Below are 17,940 nucleotides of genomic sequence, written 5' to 3'. Positions count from 1 at the left end.
TGCAGGGGCATCATGAGCAATGAGCCAATGAGGAGATAGTATGACAGGGGTCGAAAACAGTTAGGTCAAAGAGTTAGGATTGAAGGGGCGGAGTGAGAGAGGTGGAGAGATTTAGAGAGAGTATTCTTGAACTTGGGCTTAGGCAGCTAAAATCAAAGCCTGAAAGAGATTGCTAAAAACAAAGCTTAAAGAAGATTAAAATCGGAGATTGGTACTAACTGAATCAACCGAATAATGCAGATTTAGCCACAAAAAGCCAGTGTTAGAATTGCTGCTGTACAGCTATCGAAAAGCCTGATATAAATATTTGTAAAGTGCCCATTTAGCACAATCACTTTTGCAAATCTTGACGCCTCTCAGACAGCTTAAGAGCGTTTCTTCAAAGGCTTCTGCTATAAAAGGATGAAACTGCCTCTTAATGAAGCACAGAGGATGCTGTACCACTGAGGACATTATAGGCAGTCAGCCAGCGCTTGACAATGCAGTTTACAATCCTTTCCATTTTTGTCGGCATACTTAGCTTGCTGGTTTTGCAAATAGCAAGTTACTGATGTCACGATTCGAACCTTGCTGCAGTGCGAACCAACCAAGTTGGAGCAATTAATCTGAAGTAAACAAATCTTCATCAATCAGAGCCACAACAGGCAAATGCTGGAATTAAACATCATCGGAAAAGAGGAAGAGACACCGGACCATCAAGTCCATTTTCGACACAGGTATAGTCTGATCTTCTACACCAGTGGACTCGATCTCCTGAGGAAGAGTCTCATAGAAACAATCCCTTCTCCGTGTGGTAATCAATCACGGCTTGCTGATATCCATCCTTCCTCCGACACAACTCTACAATTTAACCTTTTTCCCCACAATTGTTCAGACACGGGCCTACCAAAGCTAGACCTCACAGGCTGTGGAGGTTTGTGCTTATCTCAGTTTGTACCCTTGATGTGAACACGAAGGGGGCTGGAAGTATAAGATTGTCACTAATAAACCCAGCAGGAAATTCAGGAGAAACCTCTTTACCCAGAGAGTGGTGAGAATGTGGAACTCGCTCCCACAGGGAGTGGCTACGGCGAGATACATTTAAGGGACAGTTGGATAAATGAAGAAGAAACCCATCTGTGACATCCAGCCTTCAGAGTTTATTTCAGACACTCCCTCGTTATTGAGTGCAGGATGTGAGTCTGTGAGTTATCTGAGGAGCCGGCAGTCCCCAGGCTCCAGCCAAAGATACGGCCAGCTTCCTTTTAAAGGCATTAATTGCCTCGTCTCAAGTAATTAGCTTTGGAAATTCTTTTTACGGATCCTCTCTGTGGGAAAAGGAAAGTTTCATCTAGCATCCAGTCTCGCTCAGGGAACATAGATTCTACCTAAAAATAACTCGTGCCTTCTGAGAGCGTTTAGATTGATTAGCAAATCTTTGCTCGTCTCCCCTCCCAGCAACCAGGAATGCCGCCTCACATAATTTTGTTAACTTTGTAACATTTGTTTACCTATTTCTACTCGATTTGATTTACAAAAGGGTGAATCTTTTATAAAAGCGTTGGGATTCTGTGGCGGCTCGAGACAGACCCTGGAGGCTTCCAGTCGTAAACAAAGGGGTTTCTTGATCAAAGGCAAAGGCAGTTAGTTAACAGGCACAGAACACTGGGCGAGATTCTCCGACCCCCCGCCGGGTCGGAGAATCGCCGGGGGCTGGCGTGAATCCCACCCCCGCCGGTTGCCGAAGTCGATATTCGGCGGGGGCGGGAATCGCGCCGCACCGGTTGGCGGGCCCCCCCCCCCCCCCCCCCCCGCGATTCTCTGGCCCGGATGGGCCGAAGTCCCGCCGCTAAAATGCCTGGCCCGTTGGCGTAGATTAAACCACCTACCTTACCGGCGGGACAAGGCGGTCCGGGTGGGCTCCGGGGTCCTGGGGGGGGCGCGGGGCGATCTGGCCCCGGGGGGTGCCCCCACGGTGGCCTGGCCCGCGATCGGGGCCCACCGATCCGTGAGCGGGCCTGTGCCATGGGGGCACTCTTTCCCTTCCGCCTTCGCCACGGTCTCCACCATGGCGGAGGCGGAAGAGACTCCCTCCACTACGCATGTGCGGGAATGCCGTCAGCGGCCGCTGACGCTCCCGCGCATGCGCCGCCCGGAGATGTCATTTCCGCGCCAGCTGGCGGGGCACCAAAGATGCTGGAAACAGCCACCTGAAACAAAGACCGTGGCAAAGGCGGAAGGAAAAGAGTGCCCCCACGGCACAGGCCCGCCTGCAGATCGGTGGGCCCCGATCGCGGCCAAGCCACCGTGGGGGCACCCCCCCGGGGCCAGATCGGCCTGCGCCCCCCCCCAGGACCCCGGAGCCCGCCCGCGCCACCTTGTCCCGCCGGTAAGGTAGGTGGTTTAATCTACGCCGGCGGGACAGGCTTTCTAGCAGCGGGACCATCCGGGCTGGAGAATCGCGGGGGGGGGGGGCGCCAAACGGCACAGCGAGATTCCCACCCCCGCCGAATATCCGGTGCTGGAGAATTCGGCAACTGGCGGGGGCGGGATTCACGCCAGCCCCCGGCGATTCTCCGACCCTGTGGGGGGTCGGAGAATCTCGCCCCAGAATTCAACTCTGCTTGCTTTAGGTCTCTATAAATAATCCCACTCAGGCAAGATCCTATCACCACCTGTTACCGGGCAGAATACGGCTCTTTAGCCAATTCATTGGTCACCAGCCAACCAACCGAACCGAGTCGCACCCCACCTCTCGGGTGCCACAGAATCTGGGTTCTGCTGTCCAAAGCTAGCAGGCTGTACTGTGTTGTGACTTCTGAATTTCTCAATATCTCTGCTACTTGACTTAAAAGACACATGTCCATTAAGCATCTATGGATCAAAAATGATAACGGCAAAAATAAAGAAAGGGGAAAATAAGGAAATCAGCTGGAAGGCCCCTTACACTTTATAAAATGTTCACATTAGTGCCGAGTGTGATGCTCGTCACCCTGTGGGACATGGCTGAATTTACAGGCCTTTCTATTGCAATGTCAAATCTTAAACGGTCACAACGAATTGAAAAACAGGATAAAAGGTACTGATTGATTGGCAAGTCGACTCTGATTGCTTCATCAGGCATGGTGGCACAGTGACTATCATTGGATTAATGAATGGGAAATGTGAGCTCAAATCCTGCCACGGGAGCTGGATGTCTAAATAATAAAATGCATTTCCATTTCTTTTCAAAAGTCAGTCTCAGGAAAGGTGACCATGAAACTACTGAACTGTCATAAAGACCCAAGTGGGTCACTAATGTCCCTTCAGGGAGGGAAATCTGCCGTCCTTACCCGGTCTGGCCTACAGGTGACTCCAGACCCACAGCAATGTGGTTGACTCGTAACTGCCCTCTGAAATGGTCCACTAACACACTCGGTTGTGTCGAAATGGACAATAAACGTTGGTTTAGCCAGCAGCGATCGTATCTTATGAGTAAAAAATAACATTTCCAGTCAACCTCAAAATACCCAGATTACGGATTCTAATCTTCCAATGACAAATGGGAAGCAGAAATGTTTCTCTCCAAGGCTGTGCGTTTAAGGGCTCTTCAAGAACACGTGTAAACGATGCTTACACATGCTTTGAGTTGTGTATGTCCTTGACTGTAATTTATGTTGGCAGTTTAATATGAAACAGTTCCTTGAATGCAGACTAGCGTGAAGACACAAATGTGTTTTCTACTAAAGAAGCTTACGCTAATATAAACCTGCTGCAATCCATCTTTTTCTGGAAAACCACCTTCTTTAACTTCTCCACAGAATATGTCCTATTTCTGTTTGTCTTTCTCCACCATGAATGCTGAATACATCCTGCTTCATGATTGCTCTCCCTACTGCTCCATAATCTTGGTTTTTATGCAGGTTCCCACTCCCTTTTTGATCCCTGGCCCTGAGGTTGGACTGACTCACGCTCTGGCTTGGTCACCTTGGGCGGGATTCTCTGACCCCGGGGCCGGATCGGAGAATTGCCGGGCCGGGCGCGATTCACACGATGCCGCCTCGACGCCGCTCCGCCGAATCTCCGGTGACCGGAGAATCGGCGGAATTGGCGCCGGCACGGTCAGGGGCTGCTCTTTGCCGCCGCCCCCCCCCCCCCCCCCCCCCCCGCCCCCCCGGTGATTCTCCGCCCGGGATGGGCCGAGTGGCCGCCAAAAAAGCTCAAGTCCCGCCGGCCCTGTTCACATGTGGTCTTACCCGGCGGGACCTCACTGTCCATCCTGCGGGGGGAGGCCTTGGGGGGAGGGGGGGGAGGGGAGGGGGGATCCGATCCCAGGGGGGATCCAACCTGAGGGGGGATCTCCACCGTGGCCTGGCCCGCGATCAGGGCCTACCGGTCGGCGGGCCGGCCTCTCCTGGTGGGGGCCTCTTTTACTTCGCGTCGGCCCCTGTAGCCCTACGCAATGTTGCGTCGGGGCCGGCGCAGAGAAGCAAGCTAGTGCGCATGTGCGGGTTCGCGCCGGTCGCAGTGCGCATGCGCAGAGCGGCAGCTGGAGCTGTGTGAGTTGCTCCAATGCCATGCTGGCCTACTGAGGGGCCCCTAATCGCTGCTCCTGACGGCGTCAACACTTAGCCTCAGGATCAGAGAATCCCGCCCCTTGTTTCTGTCCATTCTTCACATTTTAGATGTAGGTGTCAGCAGATGACCAGTGGCAGGTTACTGACCCTGAGAGTCACTCGGTTGTGTGTTCACCTTGTGCACCAGGTACGAGAGCACAAAACCTACGCTGACACTCCTGGTGCAGTTCTGAGAGGGTGCTGCACTGTCAGCGATCCCGCCTTTCAAATGAATTGATAAACCAAGGGCCCCTCAAAAATGAGCAGAACCTGGATTGGAGAGGATCATGCTCTGGGGAAATATCACCCCTTTCGCGGGCGGCCTGGTGGTGCAGTGGTTAGCACTGCTGCCTCACGGCGCCGAGGTCCCAGGTTCGATCCCAGCTCCGGGTCACTGTCCGTGTGGAGTTTGTACATTCTCACCGTGTTTGCGTGGGTCTCGCCCCCACAACTCGAAAAAGATGTGCAAGGTAGGTGGATTGGCCACGCTAAGTTGCCCCTTAATTGGGAAAAAAAGTAATTGGATACCTTGGGCCGGATTCTCTGATATCGGCGCAATGTCCGCCGACCGACGCCAAAAACGGCACAAATCAGTCCGGCATCGCGCCGCCCCAAAGGTGCAGAAGTCTCAGCATCTTGAGCGGCCGAGCCCTCACCTTGAGGGGCTAGGCCCGCGCCGGAGTGATTTCCGCCCCGCCAGCTGGCGGGAAAGGCCTTTGGTGCCCCGCCAGCTGGCGCGAAACTGACTTTGCCGAGTGGCGCATGCGCGGGAGCATCAGCGGCCGCTGACGGCATTCCCGCGCATGCGCAGTGGAGGGGGTCTCTTCCGCCTCCGCCATGGTGGAGACCATGGCGAAGGCGAAAGGAAAAGAGTGCCCCCACGGCACAGGCCCGCCCGCGGATCGGTGGGCACCGATCGCGGGCCAGGCCACTGTGGGGGCACCCCCTGGGGCCAGATCGCCCCGCGCCCCCCCAGGACACCAGAGCCCGCCCGCACCGCCGTCCCAAAGGTGGTTCAATCCACGCCGGCTGGCGTGGGTTGACAGTAGCGGGACTTCGGCCCATCGCGGGCCGGAGAATCGCCGGGGGGGCCCGCCAACCGGTGTGGCGTGATTCCTGCCCCCGCCGAATATCCGGTGCCGGAGAATTCGGCAACCGGCGGGGGCGGGATTCATGCCAGCCCCCGCCGATTCTCCGACCCGGCGGGGGGTCGGAGAATCCCGGCCCAGCACAGGACAGCACAGTACAGCACAGGAAGAGGCCCTTTGGGGCAGCACGGTAGCATTGTGGATAGCACAATTGCTTCACAGCTCCAGGGTCCCATGTTCGATTCCGGCTTGGGTCACTGTCTGTGCGGAGTCTGCACGTTCTCCCCGTGTCTGCGTGGGTTTCCTCCGGGTGCTCCGGTTTCCTCCCACAGTCCAAAAGATGTGCAGGTTAGGTGGATTGGCCATGATAAATTGCCCTGAGTGTCCAAAATTGCCCTTAGTGTTGGGTGGGGTTACTGGGTTATGGGGATAGGGTGGAGGTGTTGACCTTGGGTCGGGTGCTCTTTCCAAGAGCCGGTGCAGACTCGATGGGCCGATGGGCTCCTTCTGCACTGTAAATTCTATGATATGATATGGCGTGTTTCTCGGTGGTATGAGGTGGCGTGCCGGTGGCCGGTGGCGTGACCCTCTGGTCCCGCCGCTGTCGATGGGACTTCCCATTGAATCCGCCCCGTGGCAGCTGGAAATCCGCCGCGGAGTGCGCCACCAGCAGGACCAGCAGATCCCACCAGCCTGAGCAGCCGGAATATCTCACCTCAAAACCTAGTTCCCCAGAAACAGAAAACAACTCAGTAACCTCTGGGTGACCTTGCACTACCTCACATCCCAGTCTCTGATCACAGAACGGAAAAAGAATTTTGAGAAAACCAAGCTTGGATAATTCAGGCTTTTACAGAAGTTAGAAGGAAAGGATATGGATATAGCCAGAGGCCTTGACAGGCGAAGTCTAATGGTGGTGGTGTGTTGCCCTTCACTCAGGGGATCCCAGTTACTGTGGCAACAATTTTACACGCACATTGTCGTCTGGCGCTACGGGTACATAGAACATAGAACATAGAACAATACAGCGCAGTACAGGCCCTTCGGCCCACGATGTTGCACCGAAACAAAAGCCATCTAACCTACACTATGCCATTATCATCCATATGTTTATCCAATAAACTTTTAAATGCCCTCAATGTTGGCGAGTTCACTACTGTAGCAGGTAGGGCATTCCACGGCCTCACTACTCTTTGCGTAAAGAACCTACCTCTGACCTCTGTCCTATATCTATTACCCCTCAGTTTAAAGTTATGTCCCCTCGTGCCAGCCATATCCATCCGCGAGAAAAGGCTCTCACTGTCCACCCTATCCAACCCCCTGATCATTTTGTATGCCTCTATTAAGTCTCCTCTTAACCTTCTTCTCTCCAACGAAAACAACCTCAAGTCCATCAGCCTTTCCTCATAAGATTTTCCCTCCATACCAGGCAACATCCTGGTAAATCTCCTCTGCACCCGCACCAAAGCCTCCACGTCCTTCCTATAATGTGGTGACCAGAACTGTACGCAATACTCCAAATGCGGCCGTACCAGAGTTCTGTACAGCTGCAACATGACCTCCCGACTCCGGAACTCAATCCCTCTACCAATAAAGGCCAACACTCCATAGGCCTTCTTCACAACCCTATCAACCTGGGTGGCAACTTTCAGGGATCTATGTACATGGACACCTAGATCCCTCTGCTCATCCACACTTTCAAGAACTTTACCATTAGCCAAATATTCCGCATTCTTGTTATTCCTTCCAAAGTGAATCACCTCACGCTTCTCTATATTAAACTCCATTTGCCACCTCTCAGCCCAGCTCTGCAGCTTATCTATATCCCTCTGTAACCTGCTACATCCTTCCACACTATCGACAACACCACCGACTTTAGTATCGTCTGCAAATTTACTCACCCACCCTTCTGCGCCTTCCTCTAGGTCATTGATAAAAATGACAAACAGCAACGGCCCCAGAACAGATCCTTGTGGTACTCCACTTGTGACTGTACTCCATTCTGAACATATCCCATCAACCACCACCCTCTGTCTTCTTTCAGCGAGCCAATTTCTGATCCACATCTCTAAATCACCCTCAATCCCCAGCCTCCGTATTTTTTGCAATAGCCTACCGTGGGGAACCTTATCAAACGCTTTGCTGAAATCCATATACACCACATCAACTGCTCTACCCTCGTCTACTTGTTCAGTCACCTTCTCAAAGAACTCAATAAGGTTTGTGAGGCATGACCTACCCTTCACAAAGCCATGCTGACTATCCCTGATCATATTATTCCTATCTAGCTGATTATAAATCTTGTCTCTTATAATCCCCTCCAAGACTTTACCCACTACAGACGTGAGGCTCACCGGTCTATAGTTGCCGGGGTTGTCTCTGCTCCCCTTTTTAAACAAAGGGACCACATTTGCTGTCCTCCAGTCCTCTGGCACTATTCCTGTAGCCAATGATGACATAAAAATCAAAGCCAAAGGTCCAGCAATCTCTTCCCTGGCCTCCCAGAGAATCCTAGGATAAATCCCATCAGGTCCCGGGGACTTATCTATTTTCAGCCTGTCCAGAATTGCCAACACCTCTTCCCTACGTACCTCAATGCCATCTATTCTATTAGCCTGGGGCTCAGCATTCTCCTCCACAACATTATCTTTTTCCTGAGTGAATACTGACGAAAAATATTCATTTAGTATCTCGCCTATCTCTTCAGACTCCACACACAATTTCCCATCCCTGTCCTTGACTGGTCCTACTCTTTCCCTAGTCATTCGCTTATTCCTGACATACCTATAGAAAGCTTGACATGTTTGCCTTTATCTCAAGATTGGAAGTCAAAAGGGTGAAAGTTATGTTAGAAAGTCTGGTCAAAGCCAATTTGGCACATTGTGTTCAGCTCTGGGCACCACTTCATGAAGGATATATTGACCTTGGAAGAAGTCCCATGCAGGTTTAGCAGAATGATACCAGGGCCAAAAGGATTACAGAGACTAGGCTGGTATCCCCGGACATATAGAAGATTAAGGGTGAACTGATCAAGAATGTAAGAGTAGGCATTTGACCTTTGGCGCTCAATCTACCATTCAACAAGGTCATGGCTGATCTTCTACCTCAGCTCTACCACTAACCCTATACCCATTAATTCCACCAGTACCCAAAAAATCTATGGAATATACTCAACACAGAGCATCCACAGCTCTCTGGGGTAGGGAATTCCAAAGATTCACAGCCCTGTGAGTGAAGAAATGTCTCCTCATCTCAGTCCAAAATGGCAGAATTATTGATGTGCGATGGTGACCTCCACCCCCCCCCCCTCCCAACACCCCCCCCCCCCCCCTCCCCCCATCCCCTGCCACGTTCCAGGCAGGGGAAACATGTCTCAACATCTTACCCTGTCAAACCCCCTGGGAATTTTATGATTAAGATGTTTAGGATAATGTGGAATTTCATGGTGCTCCCTGCCCCATTCTCCCCCCTCCCAGCTCCTATTCCTCTGCCCCCCCCGTGTCCCCTCTCCTCGTGCCGCCTCCAGCAGCAGCCCTTCACCCTCCGCGTCCCTGCCCCCCCCCCCCCCCACTCTAAATCAAAATGTTAGAAATGAATCATATTCACATGTCAGACCAAACTGCAGTTCGTTGCAGCAAGGATTTCAATAAGTATAAACATCCCGCAGCCAGCTTGTTAACTATATAAACTCTCCCTAAATCCAGAAACTCTTTAACTTTAAACAGAGAAGATGTACTCCTTGTCGAAAGTTACTGAGTTGGACATGAAAGCAAATCGTTCCTGATTGACGTTTGTTGTTGATTCCTGTCTGTCCTGCTTAGCTCAATGGGGTTTGTACTTGCCAGAAATATATTAACAACAGAAGTTACACTAAGTTTGCCCTTTCTGGAGAATTTTGTGTATTGAGGAAGTTGTTCCGAGCAGGAACACACTGCCTCGATGGGCTGTGGAAGCAGATTCAACTTTCGAAAGGGATTTGGATAGACGCTTGAAAAGGGCTCTGGGGAAAGAGCAGGGTGGCAATGGCACTAATTGGGCAGCTCTTTCAAAGAGCTGGCACAGATACGATGGCTTGAGTGGCCCCCTTCTCTGCCAACTGGTCGTGTGTTAGGGGATGTACAGCGTGAGGCCGGCTGTGGACGACACATGGTGAATTATTTTTGTCTTGTCGCAGGGTCTGACTACATTCGAGAGAAGGATGGTCTCTGGGCTGTCCTTGCTTGGCTATCTATTATCGCTGCTCAAAAGCGGAGTGTGGAGGAGATTGTGAAGAATCACTGGGCCCGTTTCGGTCGGAATTACTACTGCAGGTGAGATAAACATCCACTCTGGGAGATATTGGGCTACATTCCAGCACCACAACTGAGGCCATTACTAACCCATGTCAGATGGATCCACCAATGAACTATCAGTGATTTTCCAATGGGTTTAGGTCCCCAATCATTAGATGATTAATGAAAGGGAGGTCCTTTAGTGGCCTACACATTAAACCATCCCGTTGTCCAGTGATTACACAGCCATTGTCACTGGGCAAAATTCTGAAACTCTCTAGCCAACACTGCAGTGGGAGCTTCTTCACCACCGCAAGAACATTATTTATTTTTATTCATTCAAGGGATGTGTGCATTGTTGCCAAAGCCAGCATTTATCTCCCAACCCTAATTGTCCTTGGGAAGGTGGCGATGAGCCACGTTTTTGAACCTCTGCAGTCCATGTGGTGTAGGCAAACCCGCCATGCTGTTAGGGAGGGCGTTCCAGGATTTTGACCCAGCGACAGTGAAGGGACGGCCGATATATTTCCAAGTCAGGGTGGTGAGTGACTTGGAGGGAACTTCCGGGTAGTGGTGTTCCCTGGTATCTGCTGCCCTTGTCCTTCTAGGCGGTAGAGGTCACAAGTTGAGAAGGTGTTGTCGAAGGAGCCTCAGCGAGTTGCAGTAGTGCATGTTATAGTTGGTACACACTGCTGCTGCTGTGCATCAGTGGTGGTGGTAGTGAATTTTGAAGATGGTGAATGGGACGCCAATCAAGGGGGAGCTGCTTTGTCCTCCACAGTGTCGAGCTTCTTGAGTGATGTTGGAGCCGCACTCATCCAGGCAAGTGGAGAACATTCCATTACACTCCTGACTTGTACCTGGCAGGTGATGGACAGGCTTTGGGGGGTCAGGAAGCGAGTTAATCACTGCAGAACTCCCAGCCTCTGACCTGCTCTGGGAGCCACAGTATTAATATGGCTAGTACAGTTCAGTTTCTTGTCAATTGTAACCCCGAGGATGTTGATTGTGGGACATTCAGCTATGATAATACCATTAAATGTCAAGGGAAGATGGTTAGATTCTCTCTCTTATTGGAGATAGTCATTGCCTGGCACTTGTGTGGTGCAAATGTAACTTGCCACTTGTCAGCCCGAGCCTGGATATTGTCCAGTTCTTGCTGCATTTGGACATGGACTACTTCATTATCTGAGGAGTCGCGAATGGTGCTGAACATTGTGCAGTCATCAGTGAACATCCCCACTTCTGACGTTATGATGGAAGGCAGGCCATTGATGAAACAGCTGAAGATGGTTGGGCCGAGGACACTACCCTGAGGAACTCCTGCAGTGATGCCCTGGAGCTGAGATGATTGACCTCCAACCACCACAACCATCTTCCATTGTGCCGGGTATGACTCCAACCAGCGGAGAGTTTTCCCCCTGATTCCCATTGACTCCAGTTTCGCTCGGGTTCCTTGATGACACACTCGGTCAAATGCTGCCTTGATGTCAAGGGCAGTCACTCTCACCTCCCCTCTGGAGTTCAGCTCTTGTGTCCATGTTTGAACCAAGGCTGTAATGAGGTCAGGAGCTGAGTGACCCTGGCAGAACACAAACTGAGCATCTGTGAGCAGGTTATTGCTGAGTAAATGCCGCTTGATAGCATTGTTGATGACTCCTTCCATCACTTTGCTGATGATAGAGAGTAGACTGATAGAGCGGTAATTGGCTGGGTTGGATTTGTCCTACATGGGCAATTTTCCACATTGCTGGGGAGATGCCAGTGTTGTAGCTGTCGTGGAACCGCTTGGCTAAGGGCGCTGGAGGTTCTAGAGGACAAGTCTCCAGTAGTATTGCAGGAGCAGGAGTGGATCATTCAGCCCATCAAGCCTGCTCTGCCTTGCAACATGACCATGGCTGATCTTAGGCTGCAGTTCCACTTTCTCGCCCACTCCCCATGTCCCTCGATTCCCTGAGGAACTGTCTATCCCAGTCTTTAATGTTTTTCAAAGATGAAGCATTTGCAAGTCCCTGGGACCCTTTGAGTAAAGACATTTATCTTCACCACTGTCCTAAATGATCATCCCCTTATGTTTTCAATTCTTCGACCAGTGGAAACAATCTTGTAATATTTCAAGAAGGTCCACCTGAATCTTCTCAAGGGGCAGCCACAGATAAACACCACTCTTGTCAATGACATCAACCTTCCAAAAATGAAGCCCTCGGAATCACCAATGTTTTATATTTGTCCAATTGTCTTTTCCCTCATCCACTTACCAGAAAACCCTCTTTCTGTTGATGAGTAGATTTGATTATGAGGATATAGACTCGCGAACAGCCTTCTACTTAATGAGGGACCTTGAAGCTGTCATCACCGAGCGATCATTCATAAACCAACAGTTCGCTGTCGGCAATCACAACTACACAGTGGAAAAATCCGAAAACTTTGAATACACAGATCCCGTGGATGGCATCGTGACCAGGAACCAGGTGAGAGGTGAAACTGTTCTGTACAAACTCTCATCAGGGGGCTAGTCGACTGTGGAAAAGGAGTGTCTTTTTGTGTTAACCCTTCCAGAGAAAGACTTGCATTTCCATCACGTCTTTCACAACCTCAGGGCATACCAACCTTCTTCACAGCCAATAAGTTTGGTCATCGTAGCGATGTACAAAACTCAGCAGCCAATTTGCGCACAGCAAGATTCCACAATTAGCAATGTGATGATGACCAGATGATCTGTTTTCAGCTCTGTTGGTTGAGGGATTGGTTCACGCCACCAGGGAGAACCTCCTTCCTCTTATTTGTGGGATCTTCTTAGAGAATCACAGAATTATTACACACACAGAAGAGGCCATTCAACCCATCATGTCTGTGGCAGCTTTCTGAGTGAACAGTTTACCTTGTGTCACTGCACACCTTCTCCCCATCACCCTTGCAAATTCATTCTTTTCAGATAATAAACCCATTGCCTCCAGACTGCTTCGGTTGGCCTCACTCTCAGGCAGTGCGTTCCAGATCCTGATCACTCGCTTTGTGAAAAACCTTTCCCTCAAGTCTCCATTGCCAATTCCCTTAAATCTGTGCCCTCTCTTTCTCGATCCTTCCACCGATGGTAACCCTGTCTCCCTCTCGACTCTGTCCAGACCCCTCGTGGTTTTTTACACCTCAATCAAATCTCCTCTCAACCTTTCCTTCGCCAAGGTAAACAGTTTCAACTTCTCCAATCTATCGTCGCAACTGAAGTTCCTCATCCCGGGAAACAAGTTTGTGAATATTTTATGCGCTCCCTCTAATGCCTTCACAGCTTTCCTTCAGGGTGATACCCAGAACTGGACCTAACTCTTCAGTTGAGGCTAAACATGGGTTTAACAGAACATCCTTGCTCTTGTAGTCTGTGCCTCTATTAATAAAGCCTAGGATGCTGTATGTTTAATTAGCTGTTCTCTTAACCTGGCCTGTCACCTTCAATAATTTACGTGCAGGTACACACAGATTGCGCTACTCATGTACCCATTTTAGAATTATGAAATAAGGACATTTTGATAATGTTTCTGCCTGGTCTTGAACCCGGGACTTTGCACCTCTGTGGCAAACATGATAACCATTGTACTACCTTGGCTTTGATCTTTAAGTCACCTTTGTCTACAGGAATAGTGCGAGAAGACTGGAGGATAGCAAATGTTGTCCCCTTGTTCAAGAAAGGAAGTAGAGACAACCCCGGTAACTATAGACCAGTGAGCCTTACTTCTGTTGTGGGCAAAATCCTGGAAAGGTTTATAAGAGATGGGATGTATAATCATCTGGAAAGGAATAATTTGATTAGAGATAGCCAACACGGTTTTGTGAAGGGTAGGTCATGCCTCACAAACCTGATTGAGTTCTTTGAGAAGGTGACCAAACAGGTAGATGAAGGTAAAGCAGTTGATGTGGTGTATATGGATTTCAGTAAAGTGTTTGATAAGGTTCACCACGGTAGGCTACTGCAGAAAATACGGAAGCATGGGATTCAGGGTGATTTAGCAGTTTGGATCAGAAATTGGCTAGCTGGAAGAAGACAAAGGGTGGGGACAGCCATGAGGTCCTGTTGCAGCTGTACAAAACTCTGGTGCGGCCGCATTTGGAGTATTGCATGCAATTCTGGTCGCCGCATTATAGGAAGGATGTGGAAGCATTGGAAAGGGTGCAGAGGAGATTTACCAGAATGTTGCCTGGTATGGAGGGAAGATCTTATGAGGAAAGGCTGAGGGACTTGAGGCTGTTTTCGTTAGAGAGAAGAAGGTTAAGAGGTGACTTAATTGAGGCATACAAGATGATCAGAGGATTGGATAGGGTGGACAGTGAGAGCCTTTTTCCTCGGATGGTGATGTCTAGCACGAGGGGACATAGCTTTAAATTGAGGGGTGATAAATATAGGACAGATGTCAGAGGTAGGTTCTTTACTCAGAGAGTAGTAAGGGCGTGGAATGCCCTGCCTGCAACAGTAGTGGACTCGCCAACACTAAGGGCATTCAAATGGTCATTGGATAGACATATAGATGATAAGGGAATAGTGTAGATGGGCTTTAGAGTGGTTTCACAGGTCAGCGCAACATCGAGGGCCGAAGGGCCTGTACTGCGCTGTAATGTTATATGTTCTATGTACCGAAACACGGCGATGCTTTTTGGTCCATCTGAGAGGGCGGTCACACCCCATGTGATGGAGAACACCTCCGACAGTGCAGCAATCCCTCAGTGCGACATTTGCAAGTTCAGCTGAGATAGTTCTGCTCAAGTCTCTGAAGCGAGTCTCAAACCCACAATCTTCTGACAGAGAAGCAGGAAAGCTGAGCCACAGCGAATGAATAAAGACATTTGTCTCAATGCTGCCAGACTTGACTGCACGAATGCTCAGAAAAGCAGCTTCCTCCACAATTGGAACTGTAAAAATATCGAGCAGTTCACAACTGGTTGATAAGTAACACGTTGAAGCCAAGAGTAGCTTTAAGGTGTCAATTGTGACGGAACGGGGAGCGCCATGCCTGTGAGTCTGGCATTTGCAGCTTCCAGTCCCCCATTGAAATGTTTGAGCAGGAAATCTCGGTATCCCGTGGATCCCATGGACAGCACGGTAGCACAGTGGTTAGCACAGCTGCTTCACAGCTCCAGGGTCCCAGGCTCGATTCCCGGCTTGGGTCACTGTCTGTGCGGAGTCCGCACGTTCTCCCCGTGTCTGCGTGGGTTTCCTCCGGGTGCTCCGGTTTCCTCCCATAGTCCAAATATCAGGTTAGGTGGACTGGCTAAATTGCCCCCTTAGTGTCCAAAAAACATTAGGTGGGGTTACGGGGATAGGGTGGAAGTGTGGGGAGAGGGTGGAGGTGTGGGCATGGGTAGGATGCTCTTTCCAAGGGCCGGTGCAGACTCGATGGGCCGAATGGCTTCCTTCTGCACTGTAAATTCTATGATTCTATGAATGCTGTGCTTTTAGGGGTACCAGGTTTTGGATGAGGTGATAATGGTCTTGCTCTAGCTGCGCTGTCAGTTCCCATTAATGATGCATTGGGCAGGTCGGTTCGGTGTGGACTGCACTTGATGCAGCGATGCGAGAAACAGACCTCTAACACTGTAGAAGATCCAACACGGTTTTATTGAACGATAGAACATATTTAACTGTGGGTCGACACTATACTGAACTGACTGGAGACCTTGTAGTAGCCTGACCAGACTTATTAGCTACCGCATGGTGTTTGCACTGTGCTAGCTCGTGGACTCTGACTGTCTCAGCGGCTGGGTCCCGAGAGAGCGGGAAACCTAGTGCCCTCTGGCTTTATAGTGGTGGTGTCCTGTCTGGTGATTGGCTGCACTTTGCTGTGTGCTTACTGGTCATCCTGTGTGTCAATCACTGCCTGTCTGCATCTCATTATATACATGCGTGGATATTATGACAATTAATATCTTGAACATTTCAAACAAATCACCCCTTTAGCTTATAAATTCCAGGAAATGCCACCTTCGTTTGTGAAATCTTCCTGTTCCTGTGTCCCGAATTAGAATTGACGAGTGCTAGCTGTCAGAGATAACATCCCATAATGTTATTCTCAAACCAGAAAAGAAAGGATTAATGTTTGTTTGAATTCCAAGCAACCAATATAGAATGGCAGGCAAATTGTGATCCTCGCTCCGGTTTCAACAATAATTATGCCACAATTCCTGGATTTATTGTAATTTTTTGCATCATTTTAAAGCATCCCTGTGCAGCAAAAGAAACAGGAAATGAAGTTAGTGTCTAATTACATTCTCTCTGATTCGAGTTTGTGGATTTAGTCTCTGATGTCCAACATCAAAATCTACTTCCCCTATATCCTTTGTCAAATATTTACATTTCAATTGATAAGTGTACCTGAGTTTGCACCGTATGTAAAGAAGGTTGGGATGGTGCGTTTGTTCGAGAATTCATTTTACTGGAATGGTGCTGGGGATTTTATGATAATCTTTATTGTCACAAGTAGGCTTACATTAACACTGCAATGAATTTACTGTGAAAAGCCCCTAGTCGCCACATTCCGGCGCCTGTTCGGGTGCATGGAGGGAGAATTTAGAATGTCCAAATTACCTAACAGCACGTCTTTCGGGACTTGTGGGAGAAAGCCACAAAACGCAACGTGATAAACAACCAGACCCTCTGTTTTAATCTTGGTTAAGGGGTATTGACCACAACACTGGTGGGGATAAAGAGGGATCCCTGCTGAACTTCAAAATAGCCTCAAAACTTTAGGCACTCCTGAGAGGGCAGATGGGGGCCTTAGGTTAGCACCTGAAAGACAGCACAGGACTGGATCAGAGCATAAGCCTAGATTTGGGGGAGTGCTTGGAGCGGGATTTGAACCCACCACCTTCTGACTCAGAGATGAGAGTGTTACACATTGAATAGCAGTGGGCACACTTGTAGATGGAGTAACTTCCCTTCCCCCAAATTTCTCCTCTCCTTGCCTGCCACAAGCTGCCGCCTTGCTCCTGTTACTCTTGCTTCCTCTCTTGACTGTTGGTTTCTGAGGTTTTACCCTGCCCCACCTGTACTAACGCACCCTGCATTCAGAAAGGGGAGTGAGTTCCTGTCGTACAGGCATTTTTAACATTGACGGGCAGCAATGGCCACCTGGCTCACTCCACTTTGTGGAGATTCCCTCCCAAGCTCCTCAGGCAATCAAAACCAGACCTGGAGATTGCATTATCCAACTCTGACCTTGATGAGAACAGATACTGTTCCCACACAATGCACATAAAGATTTATAAATATAGTTTGACTTTTTTTTTAACAAACTTTATAAACACATCCTCCTTCAGAATTATTTCATTTTCTCGTTGTACCCTCAAGCGAACATTTGAAGAATTTGATTTAATTAATTTTTCATTCTGAATTTAGTAATGTGCCAAATGTAGACGTCTGTATATTTAAAGAAGGCTGCAGGGTATTTTCAATATTCAGTAAAAATATACCGGCATTCACTAATTACAGCTCTGGTATATCTTTGGTTCTTAAGCACGTTCCATTTGGCTGCCAGCTATTACTCAGCGGGTTGCACTCTCACCCTGAATCAGAACATTGTGGGTTCAAGTCCCACTGCAGAGTCTTGAACACAAAACCTGGGCTGACCTTCCCAGTGCAGTACTCAAGGAGTGCTGAACTGTTGGAGGTGCTGTCTTCTGGTTATACTGAAGGGAGCAGGGAGACTTCACCTTAATGTCCTGGCCAGTATTCATCTCTCTCCCAACATCACTAGAACAGGTCGCCTGGTCATTACCACATTGCTGTTTGTGGAAGCTAGCGATGAAACAATTAGCTACACTCACTCCTGAATTACAACAGCAATTCATCTTCAAAAATAACTACATTGGCTGCAAAGTGCTCAGGAACGTTCTGAAGTTGTGAAAGGCACTAAAGAAATGTAGTTCTTTCGTAAATGTCCATACCAGAATGAAAACTCTTGCGCACTCGTACCCTGAGCATACAGATAGCTGTACCCTCTCAGCTACATTCCTCCCATGTAT

At 49.5% G+C, this 17,940-nt stretch overlaps 1 protein-coding gene across 1 annotated transcript in view; it reads left to right on the top strand.

Moving 5' to 3' along the window:
• Positions 1-17,940, top strand: part of pgm5 (phosphoglucomutase 5) — a 380,558-nt gene that overhangs the window by 346,238 nt on the left and 16,380 nt on the right. Inside the window, exons 8-9 of the mRNA XM_072517425.1 lie at positions 9,837-9,972; positions 12,221-12,404. Of these exons, the coding sequence (XP_072373526.1) occupies positions 9,837-9,972; positions 12,221-12,404 (320 nt within the window). The remainder of the gene's footprint in view (positions 1-9,836; positions 9,973-12,220; positions 12,405-17,940) is intronic.

This window comes from Scyliorhinus torazame, chromosome 9, assembly GCF_047496885.1.
Source record: "Scyliorhinus torazame isolate Kashiwa2021f chromosome 9, sScyTor2.1, whole genome shotgun sequence".
NCBI lineage: Eukaryota > Metazoa > Chordata > Chondrichthyes > Carcharhiniformes > Scyliorhinidae > Scyliorhinus > Scyliorhinus torazame.
The sequence above is the reverse complement of the archived record's forward strand: the minus strand, read 5'-3'. Positions and strand labels throughout refer to the sequence as shown.